This window comes from Ovis aries, chromosome 1 (genome assembly GCF_016772045.2).
Source record: "Ovis aries strain OAR_USU_Benz2616 breed Rambouillet chromosome 1, ARS-UI_Ramb_v3.0, whole genome shotgun sequence".
NCBI classification, from domain to species: Eukaryota; Metazoa; Chordata; class Mammalia; order Artiodactyla; family Bovidae; genus Ovis; species Ovis aries.
The window spans coordinates 87009085-87026123 of NC_056054.1; the positions used below are offsets into that span (position 1 = coordinate 87009085).

The 17039-nt window shown below is 47.0% G+C and overlaps 1 protein-coding gene across 1 annotated transcript; it reads left to right on the plus strand.

The window, feature by feature from the left end:
* The first annotated feature begins 3982 nt into the window (after positions 1–3982).
* On the plus strand, positions 3983–15902 carry LOC114108708 (glutathione S-transferase Mu 1-like). Its single transcript, XM_027972754.2, has 8 exons — positions 3983–4083; positions 4387–4462; positions 4879–4943; positions 5236–5317; positions 5416–5516; positions 6234–6329; positions 6417–6527; positions 15377–15902. The coding sequence occupies exons 1-8, from the start codon at positions 4048–4050 to the stop codon at positions 15464–15466; spliced, it is 657 nt and encodes a 218-aa protein (XP_027828555.1). The 5' UTR covers positions 3983–4047; the 3' UTR covers positions 15467–15902.
* Positions 15903–17039: the final 1137 nt, after the last annotated feature.

Consider the following 17039-nt stretch of genomic DNA (forward strand, 5'->3'; position numbering starts at 1 on the left):
GACTCTGGACCGCCAGGTTCCGGTCCATTAAAGGACCTCAACATTTGTCAATGGTTCTTTCTACTGTCTTCTTTTAAGATTAAAAAATGTTCTCTATAACCTAAAGTTACACAGACAACACTTACAAACTCAAAAAAAAAAAAACTTGAGCAAGATGAAGACACATTTAGATTCTACTGTATGTATTTATGGTACTATTAAGCTTGTGTTCTGAGGCTATTTCATACAGAAACATTGTTAATTCACTGAGAATTCAGAAGGTCAGACGTAGAGCTGGAGGGAATTATGGAAGACCGCACAGAAGAAAGACCACAGGCTAGACTTCTCAGCTGGATGCTGGACACTGTAAGTTTCGATGTCTTGCACAGTGTCCTCTAAAATATTAGAACCTGTCAACATTTACAGTCGAGAGAGAGCACATGTAAATCCAGAAGACGACCACACTGACACTGAATATCAGCGAGGCAACCACCGGCTGCATCAGGCCCTTCAGCCCCCTCTCCGGTTTCCCGAGTCCCCCTGCCCCCTACTGCCTTCCACACACCCACTGCCCCCACCGGTGGGACCCCTGAATCTGGAGGCCGAGTCTGAGAGCCTGCTCAGCCAGCCCTCCTCCTCCTCTTGCAGAATTGACCTCTTCCTCCTGACCCCATCCTCCTGATGGGCTGCCTGTGCTCAGGGCCCATCTCTGTGTCCAGTTCCTAGTCCCAGCAGGCACGACCTCTTTCTCCTGCCTTCAGCCTCCCTCCCTCTCAGTGCCCCTTGGGGTTTGAACACTGAAAATCTCTTCCATACTTAAAAATTCCTCCCTGTATTTCCCGGATGACTTCCAGCCTTCATTACCCAGGATGGTCTTACTTACGGTGCTGCTATATGTCAGGATCATAGTGATTGTTTTTTCATAAAGGAAAACGATACATGGATGAACTAGACTGCATTATGTGTTACAGCATCTGCTTTACCTATTTTAAACATTCCTATTGTGCTTAATGTAGCTTTGGAAAATCATTTTCTCAGTGAAATCTAGTGGTGTTTCTGTCAGTTCAAGATGTAGAAAGGTGAGAATTGTAATTCCTCATTATGTTATGAAATGTGTAACTATTGTGAAGGTCAGCACGTTTGGTGACCATAGTCACCATCGCTTCCCTGTGGGCAAAAGGACAAGAGAATCCACTTGACCCTGAGCCACATCCTGAGTCTGGAGCCAGAACTCATCCATGAGGACAGGCAAGGAGGGAATGGCTGGGACCATCCATAGAGGGACTGAGCTCCGCTGGTCTCTGCTGACACTCTCTCTGCTTCCAAATTTAGCAGAGATGTGCAAACTCTAAGTCTGTGATTTAACAGGGATTTCAGAAGGAAATGGCAACCCACTCCAATATTGTTGCGTGGAGAATCCCAGGGACGGAGGAGCCTGGTGGGCTGCCGTCTATGGGGTCGCACAGAGTCGGACATGACTGAAGCCACTTTGCAGCAGCAGCAGCAGCAGCAGCAAAAGTCTATCTGTCTTCCAAGCCCCACTCCATACTATCCCATGGTGATTTGAATCTTCTTGGAACAGTGGTTCATGCCTTTCTATCCTACAAAGTGTGCTGTGCTGTGCTGTGCTGAGTCATGTTCGAGTCTTTGGGACCCCATGGACCGTAGTCCGCCAGGCTTCTCTGTCCTTGAGATTTCCCAGGCAAGAATATTAGAGAGCGTTGCCATTTCCTCCTCTAGGGGATCTTCCAAACCCAGGGATCGAAACCATGGCTCCTGAGTCTCCTTCACTGGCAGGCATATTCTTTACCACTGAGCCACTTGGGAAGCTCTGTTTTTAAGCATATATTTTGGTAGTATACAAACTTTGCGATTTTGGAGAAAGGCATGGCAATCCACTGCAGTATTCTTGCCTGGAGTATCCCATGGAAAGAGGGCCTGATGGGCTTGTTGCAGGAAAGGGGACCCCTTCCAGGGCCTGTAACTGGGCTCTTGTCTGACACTCGGAAAAGAATTGTCCGAAGAGACCCGTGCTGATAAAGCAAGAGATTTTATTGGGAAAGGGCACCCGGGTGGAGAGCAGTATTAAGGGAACCCAGGAGAACAGCTCTACTGTGTGGCTCCCAGTCTTGGGTTTTTTGGTGATAGGATTAGTTTCTGGGTGGTCTTTGGCCAATCATTCTAATTCAGTCATTCCTGGTGGTGCACGCATCGCTCAGCCAAGATGGATGCTAGCGAAAGGGATTCTGGTAACTGGATGGACAGGCAGTGTCTCCTTTCGCCCTTTCCTGAACTCTTCCAGTTGGTGGTGGCTTATTAGTTCCGTATTCCTTATCAGGATCTCCTGTCATAAAACACCTCATGCAGATGGTTACTGTGGGGCGGTTTCAATCAGCGTGCTTCCCCTAACAGGCTTATAGTCCATGGGGTTGCAAAGAGCCAGACATGACTAACCAACTTAGCACATAACACATAGCACAACTTTGTGTTTGAACTTATAAAATGTGCTTGTTTTCCAAAGTTCCTCTCATTTGTTTCCTACATCCACTACTTTGTAACATCCTTTCAATAAACAAAAGAAACCATATCCACCCAATGTCCTATTCTCCTAGTTTTGAAATAACCTTCTTCCTCAAAGAGGAAAGTTGGCAGGTAGGACATTGTCCTTGTGCAGTTTGTACCGCAAGTCACAGATCACAGAGTAACTTCAAAGGACACCGAGCCCACACACTGCTATATATAAGACAGATAATCGACAAGGACATAGCATACAGTACAGGAGCTCTGGGCATCCCTATGGCTCAGATGGTAAAGAATCTGCCTGCAATGCAGGAGACCTGGGTTTGATCCCTGGGTTGGGAAGATCCCCTGGAGGAGGGCATGGCAACCCACTCTAACATTCTTGCCTGGAGAATCCCCATGGACAGAGGAGCCTGGTGGGCTGCATACAGTCCATGGGGTCACAAAGAGTCAGACACAACTGAGCGACTGAGCACAGCACAGGGAACCCCACTCAGTGGTCTGTGATAGCCTAGAGGAGAAGAGAATCTGAAAAAGGATGAATATATGTTTACGTATAATTGAATCACTTAGTTGTACACCTAAAATAAAGCAGGATTATAAATCAAATATAATTCAATAAAATTTTTTTTTAAAGGAAGCACAGATCACTCTCTTGAAATCACCTTGGGTCATACGTGTTATATGCTAACATATAACATATCCCAGGGTGAGGGCTGGGACTGCAGATCTAGGCAGCCAAGGGTGTCTGGGTCACTCTGACTCTGGTCCTGTGTGGAGCCATCCAGGCTGTCACCCTTCTCTGGACACCCTCTGGAGCCACCCACTCAGAGCACAGGTCTTCTCCCCTGGGCCACTTTCCCACCACACTACCCCTCACTGTCCCATCAATGTGAGAGGCATGGAGCTGTCTGGCAGGACATCTCTGGAGCTGCACCTGGGTACTCTCTCTGCTGTGCAGGAATATGGATTTAGATTCACAAGTGAGGCCATAAACTACTTGATTAATCTATGTTATATCTTTATTTTCAGGCACATGAGGAGGGCAGGGCCCTCCACAGTCCCTGAGACGAAGACATGGAGGGCACATTTCCTTTCTCTGCCTCCTATCTACTCTTCCTGCTGCACTGATACTCATTTCTGGAAGACTATCTATCATGGATTGTAAATCATGGGGGAGCGTTAGGATTGCCTGGGGTTCTCATCTTCCTGTAACCTGGGCCGATTTAACGTTATGATTCAGGCTTGTTTCCCAAGGGCACTGGCAACTCCCCCGGTTAGCTGACGTCTCTCTGGGGTCGGGAACCAGGGGAGCCCGACCTCGGCGGCCTTTGATCTCTAGGTGCCCAGAGATTGGCTACCATAGGAATCTGCTGAGAGAGAGACAAGAGTAGACCCGGCTCTGTCGGCCAGGGGCTGAGTCAGGGGCTGGGCTGGGGGCGGGGCCGAGAAGAGGGGTGGGTGCTTCCGGCCCGCTTCTCCCGGATTCAGAACTTCAAGCCCACCTGCGCTGGAGCTTCTTGCACTCTGAGCGTCATAACCTGCACCATGCCCATGATTCTGGGTTACTGGGACATCCGCGGGGTGAGCGGGGGTCCCCCAGGGCGGGGAAGGTGGAGGCGGGTGGGGAAATGCTGCGCCCCCCTGGGAAAATGCTGCAAAGCTGAGGCCGGTTCAAACCAGAAACTTCCGCAGGACTTGCTGCAGCGGAGCCCCTGTCCCCTCAGCCCGATCATCTTCTCTGGGTGTTGGCATGTGTGTGTGTGGCGTGGGTGGGCTGGTGCAGGTGACGGTGCTGAGGGAGTGGGAGGTGTGGAAGTGACCTGGAAGAGTGAGAGTTTTGCAGTCAAGACTGACGTCTGCCCTCTGTCCCACCATCTCTGGCAGCTGGCCCATGCCATCCGCCTTCTCCTGGAGTACACAGACACAAACTATGAGGAGAGACAGTACTCGATGGGAGATGGTAATGAAATCCTTTTTCTGTTGTAACTTCTGCTCAACTCATGCTGATTTGTTGCCAAGCAACCCATGTTCTGCCTTTGTTGCTGCCATCCCTTAAACTCCACCAGCTGGAAAAGGGACCTGCCTCTTGCCAAACCCTTTGGGGGTGCAGCTGTCCTCCAAAGCAGGCCATGAGAGCCCCTGTGGCAGCCTTGGGCTCCATTTAGTGCTTGCATTAGCTCTCTGTAAGCTTCAACTCAGGGAGGTTCCAAATCCTTCTACGTGTGCTTTCCCCCAAAGCTCCATGTGAGATTAGAATCCAGTTCAGAATCCATATCCATCAGTTCCGGGGGTCTTGCCCCTGACTCCCTGGTAGGCCCCCCGGGAAGGAGGGTTGGATTTGTGGGAGATTGTTTCACTGCGTCTTCTTTTTCTCAGCTCCTGACTATGACAGAAGCCAGTGGCTGAATGAAAAATTCAAGCTGGGCCTGGACTTCCCCAATGTAGGTGCAGGGGCTGGGGTGCTGGGAGGGGGTCTCAATCCATCTCCTTTCCTGGCTTAGAGGTTTCAGGAAGAGGTGCCTTCTGCTCTTGTCTCTCAGCTTCCTGGTTCTCTCCTCTGCCCTTTAGTGATACTCTGTCCCAGCTCATCCCTCCATTTTGCAGCATATTATTTAGTGCCCACCATAGTATTTAGGCTCTGTGAGTGCCAGGTTTCATCTCTGCCCTTGGTCAATGGAAGGGGGTACAGGGGAGTCTGATGGCGCAAATAACCAGACTCTGTTATTCTTCCAGCTGCCCTACTTAATCGATGGGACTCACAAGCTCACCCAGAGCAACGCCATCCTTCGGTACATTGCTCGCAAGCACAACATGTGTGAGTGGGTCTGGGGTTGGGGGCAGGGGTGCAGGTCGTCATGCCCAGGGCTGGGCTGGAGGAGATACTGAGGTTGAGTCTCTGTTTTGTGGCCACAGGTGGGGAGACAGAGGAGGAGATGATTCGTGTGGACATTTTGGAGAACCAGGTTATGGATGTCCGCTTTGCTATGATCAGGATCTGCTATAGCCCTGACTTTGTGAGTCCTCTCACTTGGGGGAACGGTGTGTGAGATGCTTGTCACAATCTCATCGACTGGTCTTTTAGATTTTTACTTCCTTAGTAACCAAGACATTTTCCTGGAAACTCTGATTCAGTTCCCACCAATCTTAAGAAGAGTCCAACTTCTCCTGGATGGAAATTCACTTCCTAGACAGGATATTTTCCTCCTTAGCCCAGCACCTCTTCTCCTCATAAGACCGAAACACATGTGTCCAGTGGGCAGCCCAGGGTTAGACTTTATTCCTCTCCCTCCTTCCTTTCAGCTTCCAGTTCTCTCCAACTGTCCAGAAACTGCCCAGGTGTCCACACCATTCTAGTCTCCTACACTGGAACATAGGACTTCTTTCCTAGTCATTTTAGTGTGGATCAGCCTGAGGTCTGAGGCCCAAGCTCCGCCAGGTCTCACAGCACTGCTGGTCTGACCCAGCGCAAGTGTCTGGAGCTGAGTGGTGACAGGTCCAGGAACAGTGTGTTTTGCCCTTTGCCTTCCCATTGCTTCTCACAGATGGGAGATGGTTCCCATAGGAGTCTAGTGAACACAGGGGTTGAATTGCCCCTGGGCCCTGACTCATGTACAGTGGAGGGACATGAGTGCTCCCCTGACAGCTGGGATCAGACACAGACAGCCCTGGGAGGACTGCTCTCTGCCGGGGGGTCTGTGTGTGAGGGTGGTGACAGCTGTTTTGTGTCTCAGGAGAAACTGAAGCCTGGTTTCTTGAAGGAGATCCCTGAAAAGATCAAGCTGTTCTCAGAGTTTCTGGGGAAGAGGCCTTGGTTTGCAGGGGACAAGGTAAGTTGGCCGGCTGTGGGGGCGGGAGAGCTGTCATTTTTCCCAGGTTCAGAGTTCGGTGCGCATTCATGCTTTGTCTTCCTGCAGCTCACCTATGTGGATTTCCTGGTTTACGACGTCCTTGACATGCACCGCATATTTGAGCCCAAGTGCCTGGATGCGTTCCCAAACCTGAGAGACTTCATCTCTCGTTTTGAGGTGATTCGCTTGAACCCCTTGTATTTACATCTTTCTTCTCTTTCTTATTTTCCCTGATTTTGTAGTTGGAACTACAATGAAGAATAGCATTTATGGAGAATCTTGTTTACCAGAATCTCTCCTCAGTTACTGATGTGTATTGTGTCACATTTAATCTTTATAACATTCCTACATGTGGAAGAATTATCCTGTCCATTTTACCGATAAGGAATTAAGCTGAAAGGATAAGTAATTTCTGAAGGTCACACAACCAGTGCAGGCTGTGCTGGGCTCCCAGTCAGACCATCTGGCTTCTACAGGCAGCAGTCGGTGCCTCTCCGTTTCCTGTGCTGAAATGAAAAGCTCAGGTCCTTTTATTGTCTGGGTTCACAGCTCTGGAAAGTGTGTAGGAAGCAGAATATTCAGGAGATGGTATGCAGCTGGCATTAGTAGAATGGGACACAGTAGGATTGATATCAAGTACTGAAAACAGAGACGACATATTCTCCTGATCTCCAAAGGGCTCTGCAGCAATTGAGCCTCCACCTGTTGTTCTGAGATTGTCAGATCTGTCGTTGGTGCTGGGATTTGGGTACATACAGAGGAGTCCTGTGCAAGGATTTCATCTTGACACCTCTTATGGCGGGCAGTTCCTTTACTCCTCATCTCCAGTCCCTTTTTCCTTCCTGTTATCCCAGTTTCCATCCCAGAGATGCAGTAGTACATCACTTTAAGTCAACTCACTGATCTGATCCTCTCCTCTGTAGGAGACACTGTGTCAGGCACAAGTGGGATACAGAAGTCATGCAGTCCTGGTGTCCAGCCTCTTGGGCTCAGTGCAGCTGGGGAACTATAGGAACCCTGAGCAGTGTGGTGTGGGTGGAGCCACCTTGGTTCTGGAGGAGCACAGCCTGACCTCACCTCCCAGCTCATCATTCACCCAACTGGACAGCAGCAGAATTTGCTTTGTGACAGATATGGGAATTTGGAGCTCTCGTCCAATAGGTTTTTTGGCCTACAGTCTGTTTTGTATTCCTCCTCCCCAAACTGAAATTTGCTTTCTCAGCTAGTTCTCATCAGCTCTGGTTTTGGTCCAAGGCTTGTTGCCTTGAGAATTTTGCAAGAGCTGGGGTGACTGTCCAGCAGGGAAGATGGGGACAGATGTGGCCTGCAGTGTGGCCTGTTGGGCCCTGGGCTGTGGGGCACAGGCAGTCCTAGATCTTGGAGTCCTGGGCACTCTTGGGCACTGTCTGTCTTGGGAGAGTGGTGCACAGGTACACCTGAGTGTCTCACTGTCTGGTTGGCTGTAGCAGGACTGAGGATGATGTGGGCTGAGGCCAAGTGAGAGTGGACTCGGGTCCCATGCCAGGCAGTTGGTCTGTGTCTTTTAAGTGGAATAATTAGAGTCTGGCCTGAGCCAGTCTTGCTGCTCCACACCCTCCTATCAGGTTTCATCCATGTTTTGCTGAGTAATTGGCTGAAATGTGGTCTCTTCTTTATGTTGCCTGGCCACTTTCTGAGCCCTTTAGGTTTGCTAGGTGTTCATCCCTCTGTGGGCAAACCCTGTGAAGTAGGAGCCTTTTCAGAGACAGAGATTATTTTTTGCTTGATGAGAGGAACAAATACTCCTATGATGAGATGTCGATGAAGAAACATTTGACACCACTTAAGAGGAGTGAGTTTTGACTTTATTTGGAGACCTTCAATTTTGTTTGGAACCCAGGAGAGAGCTTCTCATAGAGCTCTGAAGATGTAGGGTAGGAGACAGTAGGTCTATGAATTTTTGGCTGGGATGTATGTAGAGTCAAGCATGCATCTTGGTAAAAGATTAATGCTAATTATTGAAAAACAAACATCTCAAGTTAATGATCTTAGTGCTTTTCTCTGTATAGGAAGATGGGTAAATCTGGAGTCACGAAAATTCTCTTTTTGAGATGCATCCTAACTCTCTGGGGGCCCCATGTCTAAAACACAGAATGTTTCATCCTGGTTTTCTTCATCCTGAAATCTCCTCAGGGTGGACTGTCTGTGGTTGATGCGGATATTGAAGCTTACCCCTTTCTGTAACCAGTTAGGAGGGACTATCTTCAGGCTTTTACTGGTCATGGAAACAATGTAAGATTTGCATTCATTCTTTTATTTTGATAATTTTTTTAAAGTTGTTTATTTAGTTTTGGCTGGGCTGGGTCTGCGTTGCTGGGCCTGGGCTTTCTCTAGTTGCAGGGAGCTCGGTCTACTTTCTGGCTGCGGTGCTCCAGCTTCTAACGCAGTGGCCTTTTTTGTTGCAGAGCAGCGGACTCTAGGCACTTGAGGTGCAGTAGCTGTCGCTCTCAGGCTCTGGAGCACAGGCTCAGTTGCCCCGGGGCATGTGAAATCTTCCCAGACCAAGGATTGTACCCATGTTCCCTGTTTTGGCAGGCAGATTCTCAACCACTGGGCCACCAGGGAAGTCCTTCATTCTTGACAAATCCTTTAAAAGGCTGTAAATTAGATTTTGGGTGAAGGAGCCTTTCCAATTATTTGAATTTAAAAACACCTCTTTTCGGTTATTTTTTCCCTTTGGTGTTAGAATGTGTCTTGTTAAGTTAATCAGGCTTAGTCTCAGGTCATTTGTGCTATATTTACAATATATCTGACATGAAGAGGTTTTTTAATATATAATGTTTTTGGCTACATTGGGTGTTGGTTGTGTCATGTGGGATCTTCCGTTGTGGCATCAGGCTTCTTCTGCTTGTGGTGCGTGGGCTCCGGAGCACATGGGCTCAGTAGTTGTGGTGTGCGGGCTTAGTTGCTCCAGGGTATATGGGATGTTAGTTCCTTGACCAGGGATTGAACTGCCTTCACTGCACTGGAAGGCAGATTCCTAACAACAGGACCGCTAGGAAAGTCCCCTGATACGTGGAGATTTGTAAGACAGACACAGTTGCTTTCAATTCCCTGAAGAACTGGGCTGCTATCTAAATGATATCAAAAGATGGATTTGGCCAACTACATTTTTTTTTAATAGTGTTTTTTATATCAGTAGGAAAATTTCCAACTAAACTGGATATCAAAAGATTTCTGTATTCTAGAACTTTAGGAATCAGTGTATCATGTCTTCATATGTTTGCAGAAGGCCCTCTTTCTGAGTGTACAAGTCAGACTCAGACCAATTTACCCTTGGTCAAAATCAAAACCAACCAAACAAACAAAACTCCCAAACCAAACTCCAGTATTGCTTTTATTAGGCCCTGTTTATTAGATTGCCTTTTTAACCTTATGGTGTGTGGGCTCAGGTAAGCCTGTTGGTTTCCTCTGTTATCTTTAATTAACATTGCCTGAGAGGCAGATGATATGCCCTGTCTTATGCCAGGCAGGGGCGCATTCCCCAGTGAGACATGTTTGTATATCCCCAGAGTATAATCAGGTAAAAGTGATATACCCATCTTACATAAAGCCTGTTCAAATATACCACTTTTTAGCATGTTACTGAGTCCACGTTTAGTCTGCTTGCTGCACAGTGGGCCAGTCGTCTGAGAGATGAAGTGCAGACTGAGAAGCTGGCAGACTAATGTCTCAAAATAACCATCTTATCAGGGTCTGATGCCAGGCTCTTTTATAGAGCAGAGAAGGGGGAGGTGAGGAAGTAAAGTAAAAAGGTCATTAATCTTGCAAACATCTCCTGGAATTGCCAGCCTCGGGGAGGGCGGGCGGATATGTTCATTTTTTCCTTCCTGTAGCCATCCACATGTGGACAGGGTCCTAAACAAGGGCACTCTGGCTTAACATTCAGGCATAGGGGTGGGGTTCCCCAAGGCAGGCCGTTATGTATGGAGGGTATCCTCGTAGTGAACAAACGCAATGGGAAGCAAAGTTTAAAGTAAAAGAAACAGATCTGGCCTTCTCTGTGGGTAGAGTGGATAAGAATCTGCCTGCCAGTGCAGGGGACATGGGTTCAGTCCTTGTTCTGGGAAGATTCCACATGATGCAGAGCAACTAAGCCTGCACCACAACTAATGAGCCTGGCTCTCGGGCCTGAGAGCCACAGCTACTAGTCTGTGTGCTGCAACTGCCTCCTGAAGCCCACGCACCTAGAGTCTGTGCACCACCACAGGAGGAGCTACTGCAATGAGAAGCCTGTGCATCATAATGAAGAGTAGCCCTCACTGGCTGGAACTAGAGAAAGCCCAGCTCATAGTGAAGACCCAGGGCAGCCAAAAGAAAAAAGATACAAATCTTAAAAAAAAAAAAAAAAGAAACATCCAACATGGAGGCAGATTTTGTTCTTCCCCTTAACAAATAAACTTTCATCTCAATTCTATCAACTATCAGTATTTTACCTTTAACCATAGCCCTTGTAAGGATCCTGTTAACAAGTCTTGGTCTATAAAGAGTCCCAGAAACCTTCCTTTGTATTCCCTGGCCATTTTACCCAGTTCTGTCCCCAGTGAGGGGTTGAGCCAAGAGACCCAGGCTTTTTTTTTGTCAATCTTTATTGGATTGTTTGGCATATTGCCCTGAGCAATTGCTGGTGAATTTTTCTACTTTCTTACCTTTAAATTTTTCCTATGCTAGGGTAAATAGAGTGGATTTGTTTGGGTCAATGTAATAGAGGAAAATAACAGAATGGGAAAGACTAGAGATCTCTTCAAGAAAATTAGAGATACCAAGGGAACATCTCATGCAAAGATGGGCTCGATAAAGGACAGAAATGGTATGGACCTAACAGAAGCAGAAGATATTAAGAAGAGGTGGCAAGAAACACAGAAGAACTATACAAAAAAAATCTTTACAACTTGGATAATCATGATGGTGTGATCACTCATCTAGAGCCAGACATCCTGGAATGTGAAATCAAGTGGGCCTTAGAAAGCATCACTATGAACAAAGCTAGTGAAGTTGATGGAATTCCAGTTGAGCTGTTTCAAATCCTGAAAGGTGATGCTGTGAAAGTGCTGCACTCAATATGCCAGCACATTTGGAAAACTCAGCAGTGGCCACAGGACTGGAAAAGGTCAGTTTTCATTCCAATCGCTAAAAGGCAATGCCAAAGAATGCTCAAACTACCGCACAATTGCACTCATCTTTCATGCTAGTAAAGTAATGCTCGAAATTCTCCAAGCCTGGTTTCATCAATACGTGAACTGTGAACTTCCTGATGTTCAAATTGGTTTTAGAAAAGGCAGAGGAACCAGAGATCAAAATGCCAGCATCCACTGGATCATGGAAAAAGCAAGAGAGTTCCAGAAAAACATCTGTTTCTGCTTTATTGACTATGCCAAAGCCTTTGACTGTGTGGATCACAATAAAATGTGGAAAATTCTGAGAGAGATGGGAATACCAGACCACCTAACCTGCCTCTTGAGAAATCTGTATGCAGGTCAGTAAGCAACAGTTAGAACTGGACATGGAACAACAGACTGGTTCCAAATAGGAAAAGGAGTGTGTCAAGGCTGTATATTGTCACCCTGCTTATTTAACTTCTATGCAGAGTACATCATGAGAAACACCGGACTGGAAGAAACACAAGCTGGAATTAAGATTGCCGGGAGAAATATCAATCACCTCAGATATGCAGATGACACCACCATTATGGCAGAAAATGACGAGGAACTAAAAAGCCTCTTGATGAAAGTGAAAGAGGAGAGTGAAAAAGTTGGCTTAAAGCTCAACATTCAGAAAACGAAGATCATGGCATCTGGTCCCATCACTTCATGGCAAATAGATGAGGAAACAGTCGAAACAGTGTCAGACTTTATTTTGGGGGGGCTCCAAAATCACTTCAGATGGTGAGTGCAACCATGAAATTAAAAGATGCTTACTCCTTGGAAGGAAAGCTATGACCAACCTAGATAGCATATTCAAAAGCAGAGATATTACTTTGCCGACTAAGGTCCGTCTAGTCAAGGCTATGGTTTTCTCAGTAGTCATGTATGGATGTGAGAGTTGGACTGTGAAGAAAGCTGAGCACCAAAGAATTGATGCTTCTGAACTGTGGTGTAGGAGAAGGCTCTTGAGAGTCCCTTGGACTGCAAGGAGATCCTAGCAGTCCATTCTGATGGAGATCAGCCCTGGGATTTCTTTGGAAGGAATGATGCTAAAGCTGAAGCTCCAGTACGTTGGTCACCTCATGCGAAGAGTTGGCTCATTGGAAAAGACTCTGATGCTGGGAGGGATTGGGGGGAGGAGGAGAAGGGGACGACAGAGGATGAGATGGCTGGATGGCATCACGGACTCGATGGATGTGAGTTTGAGTGAACTCTAGGCGTTGGTGATGGACAGGGAGGCCTGGCATGCTGTGATTAATGGGGTCGCAAAGAGTCAGACACGACTGAGTGACTGAACTGAAGATCCATTGAGGGGAAGCTGAGACCATAAATATAACTCCAGGAACAATTTTTGTTGGTTGGTTGATTGGGTTGAAACTAAGGAAGTTCTTAAGGTTAGCCACCATTATATATCTTTGTATCCACAGTTTAGTTTGATTTTTCCATAGAGACCATCTAAACAACTGTTTTCAATGAGAGATCTCTAAAAATTTACCAATTTAGCAGATTTCCCAGTTTAAATGATCCATTGTTAGAATTCTTAGTCATGATTCAAACCAATAAGAGGCAAGAGGAATCCCCACAAGAGAGTGCGAAGGATGCATCCTTCTCAAGAGCCAGGAGCTTACTCACAAATATCGTCTAAGAAAGTAAAGGCCTTTGCTGTACAGGGAGACACAAGGAGCGTTGAAACAACAAAGACCCTTTATGAACTGGGCCCCCTAATGACACATTTACCTAATGCTAGTGTAGCTGGACAAAAAGACTCTTGGAATCACAGTCTATGCAACTTGCTGCCAACCACACACCGTATGTGTGCCTTCACGATTAGAGAGACTAAGCTTTCAAAGTGCACTGGAAGATGCCTAAGAAGATGAGGTAGAACTTTTACGTCTCAAGGCTACAGGGAGATGATGCAAGTTCTTCCTAGAAGGACTTTTATTTCCTTAAGGTCAGCATTTGAAAACAAACCTTTTTTTGGCCAAAGTAATCACAATTTTACCAGGCCTTCTAAATCATTCAGTCTTTTTGATCTTAAAACCCATTCCTCTAGCTGTGTACACACAAAAAAAACCAATTTTGAGTGTCAAAGAACCCTTTTTTGACCATTTTTAGAATAACATCTGCTTTGGTATCGTTTCCCCAATTAAGTAAGTATCTGCAAGTATAAACTCCATATGTAATGTCCCTGAACCTGCCTGTAGTGGCAGTCTTAGGTTGGCAATCTGTCACCCCTCTTTCTTTTGTTTATAAAGCTTTGTTTCCCATTTCACAGTATGTTTGTCAGGATAAATTTCTTTGGATAAGTGTGTGTGGTGGGCCGTTCGGCTATTTGTGAGCTTAACTCTCCTCGTTGTCACCCTGTAGTCATTTCAGGTCTTTGATATGTCTCAGACAGTCTGAAAACATAGTGGGAATTGGGAACATAGGTTGGCCAAACCTTTTGTGTGTGTCCCTGGATGAGCAAGTTTCTTTAGAAAGTGGGATTCCCTATGGGATTGCTGTGTGGAATGAGGACTTGCCTCCACCACTCCTGCAAGTTTCTCAATTGCCTGAAAAAGCCTTGCTTGGCCAGGAGGAGCCCTGTCCCTTATCTATGGAGCTAAGAGATCTCGTGTGGTATCTACACTATATTCCAGCCAACTCTGAACACCAACCAGTCCCTGACCTACATACCCAACCTGAACCTGCCCAGTGTCTCAGCTGGGTACTTTCTCAGTATCTCTAAAATGAGATGACAGGAAGCTTTTTCATGTACCAGTAAGGAAAACTCAGGATTGTCAACCAAGATGGTAAATGGGAGATCATGAGAGATTCACCTAAATTCATATGATCAGGTACGGAGGTGGACCAGCACAATGGCCTTGCTGGTGCCAAGGCTCCAGCTCCTTGTAAGGTTCCAATCCCAGTAAGAAGTCTCATTTGAACTCCTTTGTGGTCACTATAACTGTCCACTGGAAACAAAGCCCACACAATGTAAGAGCAGTGAGTTTCCCTTTTAATTGGAGACCTGAATGCTAGGAGACACCCTCTCAGATATCTCAGATCTCTGGGAAACTGCTTTCAGGAGGTGGAGGAGGAGGTCTGGAAAATTGGAGTAATCAATTATACATCTTGGTAAAGAGTACTGCAAATCACCAAAAGCTAGGGATCTCAAGTTACTGATTTTAGTGCTTTACTCTGCATGGAAAACTATACAGACCTAGGTTGATTATAGAGTGCTTCTTTAGATGCATCTTAACTGTCTAAGGACTGTGTATCCAAACCAGAGAATGTTTCATCTGTTGTTTTCCCATCCTGACTTCCCCTACGGGCACACTGTTGGTGGGCAACTGCCAGGACTGGTCACTTAACTGTTTGTATAAGCGGATGATGAGTGAGTCTCCTTGTTTTCTTTCCAGCTATGAGGAAGGGGGTGCAGCAGAGAGACCTCAGAATTGAGAGGGAGAGCAAGCAGGCTGCATTCTAGCCATATTACTTCTGTGCAGTGTGAGCATGAGGGAGGTACTTATCTTCTGTGTGCCTCAGTTTCCCATCTGATAAATGGTCTCAGTAGAACCCATCTTGCAGGGGAGTCATTTAGGGATTCTGAACCTATGTCATCATCCCCAGCAACAAGCACTGGGTGGAGTCTCCAGATGTCCTGTTTTATCAAGATATCACTTGAATTACAGATAATTGGAAGAGCTAACGTTCCAGAGCTGGGGACACGAGGAGGATGGTATTTTGTCCCAATATTTGACTCCACATGGAAGGGCTGTATCTAGGTTGCAAACTTAGGGAGACCTGCATGAACCGTAGTGGGGCAGCAGACCTGAAGCCTGACCTTTTTCCCACCCTCAGGACCTGAAGAAGATCTCTGCCTACATGAAGTCCAGCCGCTTCCTCCCAGGCCCTCTGTTCCTGAAGCTTGCCGTGTGGGGCAACAAGTAGTGCCCGCAACCAGGAGATGGGCGTGAGGAGCCAGTACCTTGGAGACCAAGTGGACCTTCCTGCCCGCGGAACCATCTGTCTTTTTCTTTCTCCTGTTTACTCTAGACGGCTTCTTGGCCCCCTTATCTCCCTCCCACCCCCCCTTTCCATCCATCCTTTAATTCAGTTTCCCACTTTTTTTTTCATTTTTTTTTTTTTAGCAAAGGTCCTTCCCCACCCCACATTATCCCTCCTGCACTAAAGCCACCCAGACTAACCTTCCCTTCCATGGTTGCTTCTGCATTGAGGAGCCCAGTCAGGTCCCTGGCCCATGGAGCTGTGTTCTGAGCTCCCAGCATTGCCCTGAAGACCAGCACTGGCCTGGTGTGAAGTCCGTGCTTCCCAGTGTGGTTCCTGCCCAGCCTGTCTGATCCCAGTAAAGCCTTATCACACCTGCTGTGTCCTGTCTTATTCCCTCCTGGCTTCCTGGAGTCACGAGCAACTATGTTGGGTGTGTGGTGGTGTCCATTTTCCCTTCTGTTGTGCTCTGCAGGGCTGCATGGACGGGCGTGTGTGTGTGTGTGTGTGCGTGTGTGTGTGTGTGTGTGTGTGTGTGTGTGTGATGGGAGGTTGGGCACAGGTGGGATTATACTATTGCTTGTTCATTCCTATCTCCACTTCATGCACCTCTGTTTCTTGGCATGAGGTGTCTACAGAAGGGGGGCCCTTCTGTGCCTGGTTCCCTCTTTAATTCAGCATTCATGGGCTGCCTCCTTTCAGCTTGTAGTACTCTGTGTCATGGTTCAGGGGGCTCTGGGGTGCTGGGGAGGTCTGCGTAGTCTACTGATGGAGTGGGATCCTGGTGGATTCACTTCTGTCACCTTCTCCTGGAAGTTTTCTCTGCTTTAGATACTCTTCTTCTGTGTTGTTACAACATATATCAATAACATTTGCTTCCAGTGTATTATAATCATTGTTTTGCTTGTTTTTTCTCTAACTTGGTCATAAAGAAATTGAGGAGAGAATCCATTTCTTATTTGACTTTATCTCTCACATCTATTGTACTGCCTTACAACAGTAAACGTTCAATAACAGTTGGAAACGTGAAAGAAGTATCTCTAGTTAACCCCTGGGCAACTCTAGAGGCATTTTATGGACTTAGAGCTCTGCATAGAGGTGCCTAGCTTCCCGGTGGTGCTAGTGGTAAAGAGCCCGCCTGCCAGTGCCGGAGATGTCAGAGATATGGGTGGGAACCTTGGGTGGGGAAGATCCGCTGGAGCAGGGCATGGCAGCCCACTTCAGTGTCTTTGCCTGGAGAATCCCATGAACAGAGGAGCCTAGCAGGCTACAGTCCATGGAATCGCAAAGAGTCAGACTCAACGGAAGCGACTCAGCACTAGATAGTTCCTTGAGCCACTTAAGATAAAGAATGAACATCAGAAGATTTGAAATCTATAGGTCTAGGGGAAAGCCATTCGGTCTCCCTAACTAGTGGGCTGTAGCTGGCCCTTGGATAACTTGACCTGAAATGAGCAGGGCTAGTGTGTGGACCAAAGTGTAGCTGCTCTATGCAGTCAGGAGGAAGAATGCCATT